The sequence below is a fragment of the Microtus ochrogaster genome, unplaced genomic scaffold (genome assembly GCF_000317375.1).
Source record: "Microtus ochrogaster isolate Prairie Vole_2 unplaced genomic scaffold, MicOch1.0 UNK81, whole genome shotgun sequence".
Classification (NCBI taxonomy): Eukaryota; Metazoa; Chordata; class Mammalia; order Rodentia; family Cricetidae; genus Microtus; species Microtus ochrogaster.
The window spans coordinates 1,242,763-1,255,471 of record NW_004949179.1 but is presented as its reverse complement, the minus strand read 5'-3'; the positions used below and the strand labels follow the sequence as shown (position 1 = coordinate 1,255,471).

The 12,709-nt window shown below is 53.5% G+C and overlaps 2 protein-coding genes across 3 annotated transcripts in view; one reads left to right on the top strand and one right to left on the bottom strand.

Annotated features, from left to right (window-relative positions):
* Il12rb1 (interleukin 12 receptor subunit beta 1) overlaps nt 1-5,452 on the bottom strand; it is a gene marked incomplete at its 5' end in the record, with an annotated part of 11,991 nt that extends 6,539 nt beyond the window's left edge. Inside the window, 8 exons of the mRNA XM_026777713.1 lie at nt 94-176; nt 503-629; nt 862-942; nt 1,791-1,927; nt 3,135-3,304; nt 3,798-3,912; nt 4,222-4,278; nt 5,380-5,452. Of these exons, the coding sequence (XP_026633514.1) occupies nt 94-176; nt 503-629; nt 862-942; nt 1,791-1,927; nt 3,135-3,304; nt 3,798-3,912; nt 4,222-4,278; nt 5,380-5,452 (843 nt within the window). The remainder of the gene's footprint in view (nt 1-93; nt 177-502; nt 630-861; nt 943-1,790; nt 1,928-3,134; nt 3,305-3,797; nt 3,913-4,221; nt 4,279-5,379) is intronic.
* Nucleotides 5,453-9,936: 4,484 nt separating this feature from the next.
* Nucleotides 9,937-12,709, top strand: part of Mast3 (microtubule associated serine/threonine kinase 3) — a 25,593-nt gene continuing 22,820 nt past the window's right edge. For both annotated transcript variants that reach the window (XM_026777704.1, XM_026777703.1), the window contains exon 1: nt 9,937-9,989. In XM_026777704.1, the coding sequence (XP_026633505.1) occupies nt 9,951-9,989 (39 nt within the window). In that variant the 5' untranslated portion in view covers nt 9,937-9,950. The remainder of the gene's footprint in view (nt 9,990-12,709) is intronic.

Here is a 12,709-nt window from a genome sequence, read left to right as displayed (position 1 = left end):
GTCACCTGCCCCTGCCCAGGCCAACCCCAGCCCAGGCTGGCCCAGTCACCTACCCCTGCCCAGGCCAACCACAGCCCAGGCTGGCCCAGTCACCTGTTTTTGCATGGTCAGACGCCGTCTTCCACCTTGGCCAAGTGGCTCCACCAGGAACTTGACCTCAGGCTGGGGTAAGGGTTCTGTAAGGAGAGAGGAGACACCACACCTTCAGTCACAGACTTGCTGCCTGCAGCTAGAGACCGCACAGAGTGAGGAAGAGCTCTGAGGCAGGGCACTGTTCCAGAGGCCTGAGCAGGCTTTCCCCGTGGCCTTACTTCTAATCCCCTCAGCCTGATGTCTGGAACTTGCTGGCACATCCTTTATTCCTTTTGAGAGAGGGTCTGGCTATGGTGCCTAGGTTGACCTCAAAACCATAGTCCTCCCGCCTCAGCTTTCCTATGTTGGGATGATTGACACATAGCTCTGTGGACCCTTTCCTAGTTCTTGTAACCCAGGGCCCGCTCACCTGGTGGAACACACACAGAGTTGCTCCAATTACTCCAGGGACCCCCAGGGGCCCCCGAGGAGAGCTGCCACCTACGCCGCCTGATCTGGAACTCCTGGGCTGCGTTCTCCGAAGGGCAAAGACAGGACTCTGGGTAGAGGCAGGGCATTAACCACGGGATCAGTGTGCTGGGGCTGACCAACACTGTGTGCTCTGATTGTCTGTGGGTCTCTCTTCAGTCACTCCTGCTCCTTCGCTGGAGCCCCACCCCATCCCTCAAACATGACCCGGGTTCTTTTCCACCTCTCTGTGGATTGCAGGATTGAATAAACCCACGCTGAGCCACAGGGCAGGCCACAGCCCTGCATGCACTAGGGGACTGGTTCATGCTCATCAGAACTGCTGTCTTGAATGTCCCCAATCATACCTAAGCCAGAGTCATTCTGGGGTCCACAGCCACCCTAAAAGAGAAAGAGATTGTGTGTGTGGTTGGTTTAAACTTCATGGCCCAGAAATGAGTGCTTGAAGCTTTTCTGTTTTGCTCTTGGAGCCTGGACCTCACTGTGCAGCCTGAGCACCCTCCCTCCAGCACCTCCTCAGCACTGACATGAAAGGTGGAGCTGCTCAGCTCTCCTGACCCATTTCCCATTTGTATGAGGGGAAAACTGAGGCCTGGGTAGAATCACAGAAGTGGGGGAGGCATGGGGCTCCAGTGGCTGAGAAGTGAGCTGAGGAGAGAGAGAGGGAGGGAGCAAAGGAGAAAATGATTCTGAGGAAGCAAGACTGGTCACACTGCTCTGTGAAGCTGGGGTGGGTGGGGCTGAGAGGGCTAGCCCTCGAGCAGGGTGACGACCACCCACGAGGGAGGGAGAGACTGGACAGCAGGGACCCCGCAGCAAAAGGCAGCCCGAGCTTCTCAAAGAAGCGTGATGCTGGGGCTGGAGAGATGGCTCAGCAGTTAAGAGCATTGCCTGCTCTTCCAAAGGTCCTGAGTTCAATTCCCAGCAACCACATGGTGGCTCACAACCATCTGTAATGAGGTCTGGTGCCCTCTTCTGGCCTGCAGGCATACGAACAGATAGAATACTGTATACATAATAAATAAATAAATATTTAAACAAAAAGAAGCGTGATGCCGACAGGATCCTCGGGGAGGGGAAGGGGTGCCACTAGGCGGGGAGGGGGGCTCAAGCAGGGAGATCACCATCAGAGCAAGAGGAAGGCAGAACCCCCAGCTCAGAGGATGAAGACACCAACAGGGTGACAATATTGGTGCAAAGGTGACCTTTGACCTGGGAAACAAACTCACCAATGTCCAATTTGTTGTGGGGGTCCGGCGCCTGAACTGCACCTCAGCTGGGACTTCATCGGAAACATTCCAATCCAGGCGTAACTGCCCATCTGAACGTGACACTTTGACGTTTCCCAGGGGATGGTTGAACTTGACTGGGGGGAGGGAGTTGTGCCTGTCACTTGAGTGCAAATTTCCAGACCCAGCTAAGGCATCTGTACCCGGTACCACCCGCGGGTCACTCTGATGAGATGAGAGACCCCTGCAGACCCAGCTAAGGCCAGCATTCTGTACCCAGGGTTGTGTGTGGTACAGACGTTTTGGCTCAGCTTTTTTTTTTCAGTCCAGGGTCTTTTGTAGCTGAGGCTGGCCTCCCAAGAGCAGGCATGACAAGCGTGCACCTCCCGTGACTGGTACTTGTGGTGCTTAGGGCTCCGTGTATGCTAATCATGACTACTTGCTGACTTATGTCCCCAATCCAATGATTTTTAAAAAATAGATTGTTTGTTTGTTTTTTCAAGACAGGATTTCTCTAACAATCCTGGCTGTCTTGGAACTCTGTAGACCAGGCTGACCTCGAACTCACAAAGATTCACCTGCCTCTGCCTCTTAAGTGCTAGGATGAAAGGCGTGCGCCACCACCACATGGCTGAAAAACCGACTGTATTAAAGGGCTGGAGATGACTCAGGGGTTCCGAGCACCTGAGAGGACCCACATGACAGCTCAGAACTGTAACTCCAGCTCCAGGGTATCCAGCGCCCTCTTCTGACCTTCCTGGGCCCCAGATATGCAGGCAAAACACACATACACGTAAAATAAAAGTAAATAAAACTTAACGAACAAAATGCTGGGGGCATGATAAGAGGTAGAACCCCTGCCTAGAATCCCCAGTGAGGGGCTGGGGGTGTGGGTCCAGGTAGAGTTTGCAGAAAATCCTAGTCCCATCCTCAGCCTTATCCAGCCCCCAAAACTAACATCTTGCTGGGGTATGTTCCCACAGACAAGTGAACTTTTTGCTGCCCTGATTAATTTCCTGCGTCTGGGGGTTCACTCTGCCAGTCTCAGTGGAAGGATGCGCAGCCCCCCTCTCTAGCCCACCCACATCCGCATCCCTGAAGCTGCCCACAACCCACATCCTCACACATGCACACCCTGAACAGGACTCTGCCAAGCACACGCTGAGTCATGAAAACACACAGCTCCCAGGAGGGGCTTGTAGGACTGCAGCGAGCAGAGGCTCAGGCCACGCCAGAAGAAACCTAGGAGTCCTATGATAGGGTATTCCCAAGCAGCCAGACTGCCTTGTAGGGCAGTGTCCTACACCCGGGGTGACAGAGGGGCAGGTAAGACAGAGAGCTCACTCCAGTGGGACAGGCACAGTGATATCTCCAGAGACTTCATGGTCCAGTTGTTGAGTCGAGACTCCACCCAAAACGTGACGTTAGAAAGCACAGGGACGCCAGCCTGCTCTGAGAACCGCACAGTCCTGGACTTGCCTGCAGGAAAGTAACAGCAGCGCCCACCGCCAAAGCTGCAGAAGGAGGGTTAGTGATGAGTCAGGGGAGCGGGTGGGTGGGGCGAGGGCATGGGCAGGAGAGAATCATAAAGGTGAGTTTGAGAATGAAGACTAGAAAATAAGTTGGGCACTGTTTAATTCCAGCACTTGGGAGGCAGAGGCAGGCAGACCTCTGTGAGTTCCAGGACAGCCAGGGCTACACAGAAAAACCCTGTCTCGAAAGACCAAAATAAAAAATAAAGATTAAAGTGAGTTAACAGCCTGGTCTACAGAGCTAGTTCCAGGACAGGCTCCAAAGCCACAGAGAAACCCTGTCTCGAAAAAAACCAAAATAAATAAATAAATAAAGATTAAAGAACATGTTGTATGCTCTTTCTACCCCTTGTAGTGACATGCTGTTGCTGTCACATGACAAAGATTGGCAGGGATCACGTCAATCATGAGCTCACACAGATCTTGGCTATGGTGGATTTGGGGAACAAGTTAGGCTGTGGGGATGGGTCCTCACCAGCACCTCAGGAAGTGAGTGACATTGTCCTCAGCGCCGTCATACTGCCAGGAGCATTCATACTCTGCCCCGGAAACCCTGTAACAGCTCAAGTTCCTGGGTCCGGACAAGAAGCCTGGGGGAGACGGTGGGAGTGTGAGAGGTAGACTCCGCTAGCGGAAGTGTCCTGAGGTGTTCTGTATCCCTCGTGCTTGCCCTTCTCTGCCCTGCAGGCAGTTTCTGGACATCACAGGTGTAGCGCCAACTCCACCTCGGGACTTTGCACATGCTGGATTGGCTGAGCCCCCCATTCAGGTAGATTAGATTTTTCAGCATGAGCACCGGCAGCTCCCCACCTTCCCAGGGAACTGACTGGACAGCAGGACGGAGACAAGATGAGGCAGAGCCTGCTGTGGCTCTCTGCTTGGGAGGGGTTGTGCCAGACCTGAGTCTCCATCTGGGTAAGGCGGTGGTCTCTCAAAGCAGCAGTCTCTGCAGGAGACTGAAAGGCAAGAGAAAATGACAGTAGTGTCACAGCGCAGTGGGACACATGAGGCGTCAGCCTGCCTACTCCCTTTCCTGTCTGCATGTCTGTTTGCCATCAACACATGCAATCGCAGATTGCTCACTCGCCGACCCCCCAGCATCACCCCACCCCTTCACCCCTACTCCCTACTCTCCCACCCATCCACCCATCCTCCAGGCCATCTGTCTGTCCTAGCCTCGGCCTTCCTCCCTCACTACCCATGTTCTAAGTTCTCTCACATCCCTGCGGCTCCAGGGGGCACAGCAATAGGCAGAGCAGAGTGAGTACTTCTCGGCAGGGGAGGCTGAGGTCCCTGTGAGTGTACATGGCTGCTGGCAGTCAGGGCTACCAGGAGATGCTGATGTCCCTTGAGCAGAGTCCCTGTGCTACTTGGGGCACCAGTGTCTGCCCTGCGTGAGAGTGCAGGACACCGCAGGCAAGGGTGAGCACAACTCTGGGAGCCTTCTGGATTCTGAGGTGACAGGTATGTCCCCTCATCCTTTCTGTTCTCTCTGGTGACCCCAACCCTGCAGCCTGAAGCCATCTTTCCTGGCCTTGCTGTCCCCTCTCTGCCACCACCAATCAGCTATCTCTGTGATGGTGGCCCTCTCTAGAATTCTGGGGTTCCTGCCTCTTGCCGCGAGTCTCAGCTCATATGCCCTGACGGCCAGCAACCCTGCTGCTGTGAAGTCCTGTCCATCAAACTGAGATGGAGGACCAATAAGCTGCAGATTCATGGTCTGCAGAGGACGGCAGAGGCACAGAGAGCATAGAATTGGCTCAAATCCCACAGCAGTCATGGCAGACGTGGATCCCAGCCTGGCCCATGAGGTGTCCATGAACCTGCCTGTGCAGATTCTGTGTGTGCTGTGAGCTGTGAGCAGAACATGTCACCTTTCGTCCGCCTTCCTTGGGCTTCTTCAACTTAAAGAGATGAGAAATGAGAATGGGCCAGGCCCTCAGCAGAAGAGAAGAAGCAAACCAATGATCCCCTGTAACCATGGCCACAGAGATGGCAGAGATGTGGCACTCACCAGGGACCCCTCCCTACCCAGGAGATGTGAGGTAAGCACTCACCGCCCAGCTGGATAAATAGGAGGAAGATTAAGAAGTGCAGGCTGGTCCCTGGCAGCCCCATCAGGTCCACGAGGAGGAGCCGTCAGTACCCAGGCACTTTTGCACTGCCTACAAGGCCCAGCCACGCTGTCCCTAACCCAGAACACACTGACACCGAGAAGGGAAAGAAAATGAAAAGAGAGGAGAAAAGAAAAGAAAGAAAAACTCTCTGTCTCCCCCACCAGTCAAAGTGGAAGTGAAAGCCAGGAAGTAAGTCACCACAACCCCCAACCCCCACATTACAACCCACACCAAGCAAGATAGGTTAGTCTGGTGTTTTTTTGTTTTTTTGAAACAAGGTCTCATGTAGCTCAGGATGGGACTTAAACCTTGAACTCCGGATCCTCCTGCTTTTAACTCCCCAGTGCTGGGGTGACAGGTGTCACAGCCACACTTGGTTTATTGGGTGCTGGGCATGGAGCCCAGGCCTTCCTGCACGGTAAGCAGAGGCCTAGAAACTGAACCCCAGCCTGTAGGTTACATTTTAAAGTCCTTTTCCTAGTGCCTGAAAAGTTGTGACATGGGGATGGCCACGTATTTGAGGGTAGCCTTACTGTCTCAAAAGAAAGAATCTTAAGTGGTATGATTTTTCTCTAAAGATGTTTCCAGAGGGCTGGAGAGATGGCTCAGAGGTTAAGAGCATTGCCTGCTCTTCCAAAGGTCCTGAGTTCAATTCCCAGCAACCACATGGTGGCTCACAACCATCTGTAATGGGGTCTGGTGCCCTCTTCTGGCCTGCAGGCATACAGACAGAATATTGTATACATAATAAATAAATAAATATTTTTTAAAAAAAGATGTTTCCAGAGCCAGGCACATGGCACACACCTTTGACTCCAGCACTCGTGAGGCAGAGGTAGGTGGATCTCTGTGAGCTTGAGGACAGCCTGGTCTACAGAGTGAGTTCCACGACAGCTGGGGTTCCACAGAGAAACCCTGTCTTGAATTAAAAGTTTCCCGATTTCCAGGTCTTAGACAAGGCAGACAGATGATAATCTTTTGGGGAAATCGAGGCCCATGTGTATGAGCTCATGCTGCTTTGGGAGGGGCCCCTTGGGGAGGAGTCATGTCACTGTCCAGCTGGCCTGGCCTGGCCCAGGGTCAGTGCCTCCGGGACAATGAGGCTGTGTCTTGGCCCTGGCATGGGACACTGAGACTCTGTGACCCCATGCAGACTGACTTCAATGGCACAGAATGGGAGGGGTGCAGAGAGCCTGGGGGAGGGGCAGAGTCAGAGAGATGGAGCAGAGAGGTAGGGAAGGGTCGGTGGAGTGACACACTTGGGAAGCTGACGCAGGAGGATTGCCATGAGTTCTAGGCCAGCTAGAACTGTAACTTATTTGCTACTCTTCTGGTGTTCTCTGTAGAGCCCTTGCTCTCAGAAAGGCCGCCATGACTTGCTCCACATGTAGATGGAGAAACTGGGTCCAGAGCCCCAGCTGGAAGCAAAGAGATGGATTCAAGGAGCCCTACTTGGCTCTTTTTTTTTTTTGGTTTTTTGAGACAGGATTTCTCTGTGGTTTTGGAGCCTGTCCTGGAACTAGCTCTTCTAGACCAGGCTGGCCTCGAACTCACAAAGATCCGCCTGCCTCTGCCTCCCAAGTGCTGGGATTAAAGGTGTGTGCCACCACCGCCGGGCTTCAGACTTGGCTCTTTTGGTCCTTCCTATCTCTGCCAGTGTTGCCTTCACACATACATGCACAAACACATGCACACACACTCACACACACGCGCACACACCTGCCTCGGTTTCCCCAAAAAGCTACATATACAGACCAGGTTGGGCGAACAGCAGTTAGATGCCAATGGCGAATGCTTGATGTGGCATACCCATCCACGGCCCTTGTCACAGCTCTTCAAGTGACAGGCTGAGGGGCTGGCCTGGGTGGGAAGGAATAGGGAGCCATGGAGAGTGTTAGAAGTGGGGGAGCCACGGCATAGCAGAGTGCTGGTTCTCCTCTCATTGGGGTCACAGTATGAGGCACCTATATGTGCTCCCTCCTTCTCCCCTTTCTGGCTCCTCCCAGCTGCCCATGGAGGTCCAGGGGAGCTAAGGGTGCCCCACTTTCAGAAACATTACACATTTGGGGGCGGGGAGCAGGAAGGAATAGGTCACAAGGGCCCCGGAAACCATATCAGAAAAAAACCACGGAATGTCCTCACGGCCTCCAGTGAAGAGGGAGCAACACCACTTTCCTGTGCTCAAGAGAGCCTGAAGCTCCTAGGCAGCAGCCAGGTGTTGGAAGATAAAGAGGCATTTACAAGGAGAAAATCTCGTTCATTTAACAAGCGCACAGGCATAGTCAACGAATAAGAACAAATTCTAAAGATTTTCTTCATTTTTATTTAATGTGTGTGTTGTTTGCCTGCGTGTGTATCTGTGCACCACACAGATGCCTGGTACCCACCAGAAGAGGCCATAGAATCCCCTTTAATTGGAGTTACAGACAGTTGTGAGCCACCACGAGGGTGTTGGGACCTGGGTCCTCCGCAAGGGTAGCCAGGGCTCTTACTCACAGGATTCTCTCTGTGGCCCTGATAAAAACATTTACCAAGTCGCTCAGCTACAGTGTTCTAAGGCATTTATGTCTTTATGTTTAGTTTTTTATTGTAAATAAATTTTTATTTAAAGGATTTGATTCCATTGCTCTCCATCCTGAGTCACATGGTTTCCAGATTTCGTTCACTCTGTCTGATTGTACTCTTTAGCCCTTTTGTTCTCGTCTCTCCTTGAATTTAAGCCAGAACACTCATGACTAATTCAGTTTTTCACCGTAACAATTCTGGTGCCTTCTTCAAACCAATTTACTTTAGGAACCATTTTAAACCAGGCCTCTCACTTGTTGACACCCAGTCTGCTTGAAGAGTTCTGCTTACTCATTCCTAACATCATACTAATCATTGTGAAGGCATACCAGGGCCTGAAGTTTAAAAGAAAAGGTGATATATTATTGCTTCAAACATTTTAGATGTCTTGTAGTTTCTTTCACAGACCTAACCACGAGCAGCCCTGTGAGTCAAGCAACCACAAGTTACTATATGAGGCGTTTCCAACAATGTGTGGCTACTGAGGAAGCCCCATCTACCGTTTTTGAGACAGGGTCTCGTGTACTTCGGGTTGACATTGAACACCTGACCCTGCTGCCTAGCCTGCAGTCTGGTCTGCTGCGGGGCCACACAGTTGAGTTGCCCCTAAAAGACACAAGCTTTGGTCCACGGAGCTGCCCCACTCCCTAACTTGCCAACTATTCAGTGCTTGTGATTGGGTAAAATTTGCACATGAGTTTCCAGCCTGCCTGTCATGGGCACCTACCCCGCGGACTTAGTCACTGTTGACATTTGTTTGGCGGGCAGGTGCTTTGTGCAGCTAGCCCTGGAAACAGTGGCCATATGGCCCTGGGAAGTCCTGTCTTGCAGGTATAGTATACATCCAAGAGGAGGGAAAACATATGTCAAAAAAAACCAAAACATTCCTTGCTCTGAAACATTCATCGCAGCTACCTCAGGACAGGATAGCTAGCTGTAAGACGTGGCAGTGGCGGTCAGGGGGTAAGCAGCCACAGAGCTGGAATACTGCTCAGCCGTAAAAAGGAAGGCACACCTGACCGTGCTCTGAGGTGGGTGGAGTCTGAAAAGCATGAAAATGAATGACAGCCAGCAGACCCAAAGACCCCGCCCACAGAAAAAGGTCAGCGTAGTCAAATCCACAGACTAGAGGGGTGCCAAGTGCTGGAGAGCCTGCTGGTAGGGATGGGGATTTGGGGGAATACTTTAGGGTTACATAGTGGTAACGAATATACTAAAAAGCCTTATTCGTTTTGTTTTGAGACAAGGTCTTATGCAGCCCAGGCTTGTCCGCTTGCAACTCTCTATGTAGTCGAGGATGACCTAAGTTCCTGATCCTCTCTTTCCTTCTCCGGTGCTGGGACGATGGGTGAGCGTCAGAACGACCGTCTCCAGACAGCTTTAAAAACCCCTAGAGTTGGGTTGAGGAGGAATCTCCGTGGTAGAGAGCCATGTGTGAGGTGCTCGGTTCCATGCCTAGCAATGCTGGCCGCACACTGACCAGGCATGCACGGAGCAGTGGGTTCGAGCCCAGCACCAGGAAATTTCGGTCGCGGCGGCACCTGTCATCCCAGAACACTGGAAGTGAGAGAAGGGGAATCAGAAGTTCAGCGTCACCTGCAGCTACATAGGAAACTGGAAGCCTGCCTACACTAGACCCTGTCCAAAAAAAAAATTCTTAAAATAAATAGGTTAAAAAAAACATTTTTCTTAAAGATGGAGTCTTGAGGAATTGTTTCAAGGTGAGCGCCCCGCCCGAAGGTCCCGCTATGTGGCCTTAGCTTCAAGTCTCAGAGTCTCGCTTTGGGAGCTGCTGAAGAACGTTTCTCCAAGTTGCGAAACGCTCAGGACCAGAGGGGCGGAGCCACCCGGGAGTCAGCTGACCGACAGAACCAATGGCGTTCGGGGGCGGGCCCAGAGGACTGGGGCGGGGCCGGGGGCGGGGCCTCCCGCAGGGACACTCAGCGATGGACGAGCCGAGCCTCCTGCGGCGCCGCGGGCTCCAGGTGAGTCTTGGCGGGCGGGCTGGCGCGCGGGCAGTGCCTTCGGGGCGGGGAAACTGAGGCAGGGAGTGAGGAAGGCCGGGGAGCGTCAGGTTGCGCCCGTTCCCACCTGCTGCACGGAGTGTTTCACGCGTGATGGGAAAGGAGGGGTCTCCGTTAGATAGATGGGGAAACTGATGATGGGCCTCTGGCATGAGGAGAAGGAGCTCCAGGGTCCCCGCACCACAGCCGCCGGAGTGCAGTTTCTGAGGTGGACAGAGCCCAGCCGCCGGCCAGTGTCGCCGCAAGCAGCTAGTCCCCTGCCTCCGGTCCTTTCCACAGATGAGGAAACTGAGACCCTTGCTAGGGAAGCCACCCCCACTTGGCTGCGCGCCTGGGATTCAATCTCTCCAGGGTCACAATTCTGTGTGACGACGAAGGACCTGCAGGGTGTGTGAGTGTGGTGGCTTCTCCGAGCCCGGTTCCCGTTTTACCGCATTTGCGCCACCGGGAAGTAAGGACGAATGCAGGTTCAGGGCACTCAGGTTATGAGACTGTGGGAAACGACACCTCTGGCCTCTCCGGGCCTCAGTTTGCCCATCTGTAACATCTGCAAAACTCACAAAGGTTTGCCTCGTTGTTCTGAGGCTGGGACCACACGCCTAAGTGGTCAACAGGTTTGCGGTGGGGAGCCGCTCACCACCGATTACCCTGCATCTATTGAGCGCCTGCTGCGTGCGAAGCCTCAGTTGCATTAGACCTGAGGTAGGCGCAGGCTGCCCCGGCCGCGGGAGGCTGGGCACAGGGCAGGGGAGTTTGGGGAAGTGAAGATTAAGTAAAGCTGCTCAGAGGGGGGCAGTGGGGCGGGTCCCGGGAGCGAGCCTAGTTGACCAGACCCTGGCGGGAAGGCGGGAGTGGGGGCGGGGTTGATGCGCGGCGAGTGTCGCCAGGGCCCCAGTTAGATGCGAGCCCGCCCTCGGCCTCTTAAAATAGAGACGCCGCCTCCGGGTGAGCAAACGGGGGCGCGGCTGACGTCAACAAGCAGGACCTATTCCACTTGGGGGGATAAATTTTTCCAGATGATAGGTCCCAGGTTACAGACGGGGAAACTGAGGCCAGTAGAAGTATAGCGGTTCTCAGGGTCAGGAGACCATGGGTGGGCTTCTGGGAGTTCAGGGGTGTACAGGAGGGAGCGCGAGAGGAGCGACTCGGCAGGTGCAAAGGCCCAGGGCCACAGGGCCTGGAGAGGCTTGCTCTGAAGTTGGGCAGCCAGGCGTGGTGGGGCACACCTTTAATCCCAGCCCTGGGGGCGGGGCTAAGGCGGTAGGGCCCAGAAGTTCAAGGACCGCCTAGGCTCCACAAGAGCCTGTCTTGAAAAACCCAAACAGCAAAATGATCCCGAAAAACCCATTTCTCAGTTAGAGCTGGGTTCGAAGGATAGGGCTGAGCGGGGCCAGCGAGAAGGCTCCAAGGGTAAAGGCGCTTGCGACCAACCCTGACGACCTGAGTTCAATGGTCTTCCACATTCGCTGAGGCACACCGGTACAAACAGTAAATAAGCTCACGTGAGTGTAAAAACGGACAAACAGCCGGGTGGTGATGGCGCACGCCTTTAATCCCAATGGGACAATGGGGAGCCGTGACAGGTCCTGGAGTGGGGATGGCCTGCTAACAGGAGACAGGAAGGCTTAGCGGACACTGGAATAAAGGCCAGAGTAGGATAGTCTCGACAATCCTATTTTAGAACCCCAAGTTCCAGCCCGGGTTAGAATCAGTTCTAGTCTGGGCAGTGGTGGCGCACGCCTTTAATCCCAGCACTCAGGAGGCTGAGGCAGGCGGATCTCTGTGAGTTCGAGGCCAGCCTGGTCTACAAGAGCTAGTTCCAGGACAGGCTCCAAAGCTACAGAGAAACCCTGTCTCAAAAAAAAAAAAAAAAAGCAGTTCTAGGCTAGTCTGTACTACTGTGCTACAGGAGGTACTCTCTGTAAATTGACATCTGTAAGAAAACAGATGTGGTTTCAGGCCTTTTTCTTGCCTTTGGAGTCTTCTCTGACTCCTTTAACTGGCTAGTGCCTCAGCCAATCAACAGGGCAGGCTGCCTGTGTTTGGAAGCTGAACCCTGCTAAGGGCAGAGGCTCCATTCTTAAGTGCTGAAGGAAGCCCCTCTGATAGCCAAGGCTGGCCCTGAACTAATGGTCTTGACTCCACCTCCCAAGTGCTCTCCACCAGGCCTGGTTGATGGCGCTGGGGTAGCTGGAAGGCAGGCAATGTTTTCTACTGTCACAGGATAGCCCATATGGGGGTGCCTGCTTCCCCCACCCAGGTTTACTTAGCCTGAGTTGGATCTTTGTTAATGATAATGGCATATGCCTATCATCCCAGGAGTTGGGAAGCTGAGGCAGGAGGATAGCCTCGAGTTCTAAGGCCTGCCGGGGCTCCAGAGTCAAATCCCTATAAGGTGGACTCTGGGGTCTTTCTGCGCAGCTCGCAGTGGCCAGTTTTCTCAGTTATAAAATGGGTGGTCCTCAACTCCGTGTAGACTACTTACCTTGGATCCTGCGCTCCATGACCAGCTTGGGTTCCTACAAACTGAAACGTGCGGACAGCACTCCGATCCACGAGGAACCCCTAATCACAGATTTAAAGGGCAGAGTCAGTTGGGGCTCAGTTGGTAGAGTGCTTGCCCAGCACGCCTTAAGCTCTTGGCTCCACCCCCAGCACTCTTTTTTTTTTTTTTTTTTTTT